Raw genomic sequence first — 3,194 nt, 5'->3', positions numbered from 1 at the left:
AGCAAAGCATATAAATATAGCCATCGATTTCAGCTGATAAGATTTGGGGCATACATACATGCATATATATGTATAATGGTGGTGATGAAGATGATCACAAGAATTCGGTATGCTTCCTACAAGCCGCAAAATGGGTTTGAATCGCCGTTTCATCCTTATAATTGAGGAAACTCTGCAAGTAAGCTACCTGGTAATTTCCCCGCCAACACCCAAGGGGCGATTCATCAGCAACGACATGGGAAAATGGAGACAACCGGGCACTGACATGTTGGTCATATTACGAAATCTTCTTCACATTTTCATTTTATTTACAGACATTAACCAGTTTTCGACATTGGGTTTCGGAATTTTTTTTATTATGTTTTTTTAACTCTGTAGCGGTAGTACAAAGGACGAGAGGGTAGAAGATGATAGCCCACCAGGTGGTTCTGGAGGTTCTTCCAAGTTCAACTTCTCCCTCTGGTATGAACTCGCCCGAGTTTTTGTCTTTGGTCGAATTCTGGTTTTGGTCCCTTTATTATGTTCTAATATTGTACAGTTCCTATTTGCCATACTTTGCATCTCTATCATTAGCTATTCTAATGTTAATGTTGCTATTTTTTGAAAGAGTCATTTCTAATAGTTTGATCATTGATCAAATTTCAAGAGGATTGAAGGTATATATATATCATGTCAAAAGCTCACTGAACACTCGTTTCCCGATACAGTAAGACCTTATAAAAGCATATATAATACAGTGATTATTATCTATTTGCAGGAGAAGCAGAGATGGTGGTGGAAGTGACAGAGGATGCGGCGGAAAAGCTAGCAACGGCGGCCGAGAATATTTCATCCGAGGTGGCGGAAAAGCTTCCCGACGAAAGCAAGCTGAAGAGGGCAGCCATGGTGGTGGAACATGTTTCGGAAATAACTGCCCAAGATGCTCATGCCACAACACAATTCATTCACCAGGTAATCAATTTTTCTGGGTTAACTACTCATTAGGTCCCTATTGGTTTTTAAGTTAATCAAATCAAGCCTTGATTGGCCCCTAAAATTTCCTGATTTAATTACATATTAGGTCCTTATCAGTTTCAAAACTAGTCAAATTAATTCCGGACCCCATTTTTGTTTAAATATTTATTGGATAGAATACCTCAGAGGCCATTGAATTATGTTAAATAATCGATTTGGTTATTAAACTTTCAAAGGTTACAATATATTCACTAAATTGCAAGATTTCAATAAAATCAAATATTATTTTGTAATCGTTCAATAAATTTAGTGATTATTGAAAATCCGATGACCAAAATGAATATTTAAAGATTGTCGGTGAAGTCTAGTGTACTTTACACACATATTCATTAGGCCCATGTGGCTATTGAAATTAGATAAATTAAATTCTAACCCCTAATCTTTCTAATTTAAATACATTACAAAATTTGAACCCTCTCAAATTGTTGGTAAATACATAGGTTGAAGCAATAAAGCATGACCTAGATGGCTTGGATGCCTTGGTTGAACCCATTGTTCACAAGATCGTGAAGCAAGGACCCCCAAGAAAAATAATCTTTGATAATTACATTTATTTTATTCACTTCAATATGTAAATTACCATCCTGTTTCAAAAATTAATGGTATTAGGAAAAAGGGGTAACCATAACCAATGTTAGTCCTTCAATAGAAGATTTTAAAGGCTATTATTATCATCTTTAACTTTTTAGAGAATATTAATAGACTCGCTACAATCGAGATTGAGAATACTGGACTTGCTACAATAGAGTAAAATTAATCTACATATTAAATCTTATAGTGCTTATATATGAAAATGGATCATATTCCGTGATTAGCTGTCTACTCACAATAAAAAATAAATTGCAAATACGAATTATAGAAAATCAAAACTCATAATTCATAGGTAGTTATATATTTCACATTATATAAAGAATCAAATTTAAGAAAGAAAAAAAGAAAATACATATATATTTAATTTTATTTATACTTATAATCTTGACTAACCCGAGAATAGAATATGGAAATTACTACACTACCATAAGCGTGATCAACAATACAACCGAACGGCTTCAACAGTACCAAACCTGCTATTGCGTTGATGGAGACGATAATTGCCGGAGATGGTGTCATTGCAGTCGAAGTCTTTGATGGAGACGGTGAAGAGAGTGGTGTCGAAGTGGACGATGAAGCCGGTGATTGCTTTGAAACTGAGCAAACAAGCAATGCGAGTCCCCCGTGAAAAAAGGATCGATCCCTTCGTTGTGTGTTCGATAAAAAATAGTAAAATTGCATTCATTAAAGGTCCTAAGTATCCCTAAGTCTTAGTTTGATCCCATGACGTTTATATAAGTTTAAAGTGGTCCAGAAAATGATTTGCTAATTAATACCTTAACTCAGAATTTAATGAGATTTGAGTTGTCACTCTTAAATATACTTAATTACATAATGGAGGTGTTAATTGCTTGTTTGTTGCTTGTATGTGACTTTTGAATTGTTTACGTTTAGTCCCTGAAATTTTATATTCAATTGAGTCCCTGTTCGATGTCTGATTAATCTGGAAATTTACATGTCACTAACTAAAGATTAATAATGAATATTGACAACCTTAATTTGATGATTCACTTTGTGATTGTTTGGTTATGCGAATGACTGATTCACCCTGATTAATTGGTTGCGATTATCCTACATAGTTTGGAATGTTCTAAGATTTTAAATTATTCATTGATATTCGCTGCCTTGTAATGTGTGATGTATGACTTATATTTTGAATGCTTCCTTATAGTATGCATGATTTAGGGTTTTTATCCTATTCGACAAAATCAGAATCTAATGTACGCTTAGGTACCTGGGTATTTCTTTGTGGTTGAGTATGGGGTGTTAAAATTTTCATGTGTTTTAAAAGAATAAATTTTGGGCTAGCCACTTTGGTGGTCCCGTGTAATACTCTAGTCTGGCGGCATTCGGGTCGGATCAAATTAGGATGTTACATTTAGTGGTATCATAGTGTCATGTTTAGTTGTTCCTAGGACCTGTGGGTCAGAGTCAGTTAATGCATGTGTGAGTACATGCCTCTAGAGTGTCAAGAGTACTTTAATTTCTGAAATGATGATAATGACCCCTCATTTCCTTTAATTACATAAAAACAAAACCTACGGACGATAATGCAACTCTTAGTTATGAGGGGAGGAACGAGAGTCGTG

The 3,194-nt window shown here is 34.8% G+C and overlaps 1 protein-coding gene across 1 annotated transcript; it reads left to right on the top strand.

Annotated features, from left to right (window-relative positions):
• Positions 1-763: 763 nt before the first annotated feature.
• On the top strand, positions 764-1,595 carry LOC120171758. The gene is made up of 2 exons (XM_039179411.1): positions 764-951; positions 1,455-1,595. The coding sequence occupies exons 1-2, from the start codon at positions 769-771 to the stop codon at positions 1,587-1,589; spliced, it is 318 nt and encodes a 105-aa protein (XP_039035342.1). The 5' UTR covers positions 764-768; the 3' UTR covers positions 1,590-1,595.
• The last annotated feature ends 1,599 nt before the right edge of the window (positions 1,596-3,194 follow it).

This window comes from Hibiscus syriacus, unplaced genomic scaffold, assembly GCF_006381635.1.
Source record: "Hibiscus syriacus cultivar Baekdansim isolate YM2019G1 unplaced genomic scaffold, ASM638163v2 tig00111835_pilon, whole genome shotgun sequence".
Lineage (NCBI taxonomy): Eukaryota > Viridiplantae > Streptophyta > Magnoliopsida > Malvales > Malvaceae > Hibiscus > Hibiscus syriacus.
This window is presented reverse-complemented; position numbering and strand designations above follow the sequence as displayed.

Excerpts from the sequence above, each read along its gene's own strand:
- LOC120171758 (XM_039179411.1), top strand. The coding sequence starts at position 769 with ATGGTGGTGGAAGTGACAGAGGATGCGGCGGAAAAGCTAGCAACGGCG. Across the intron at positions 952-1,454 it reads CAACACAATTCATTCACCAG|GTTGAAGCAATAAAGCATGA; the intron begins GTAATCAATTTT and ends GTAAATACATAG.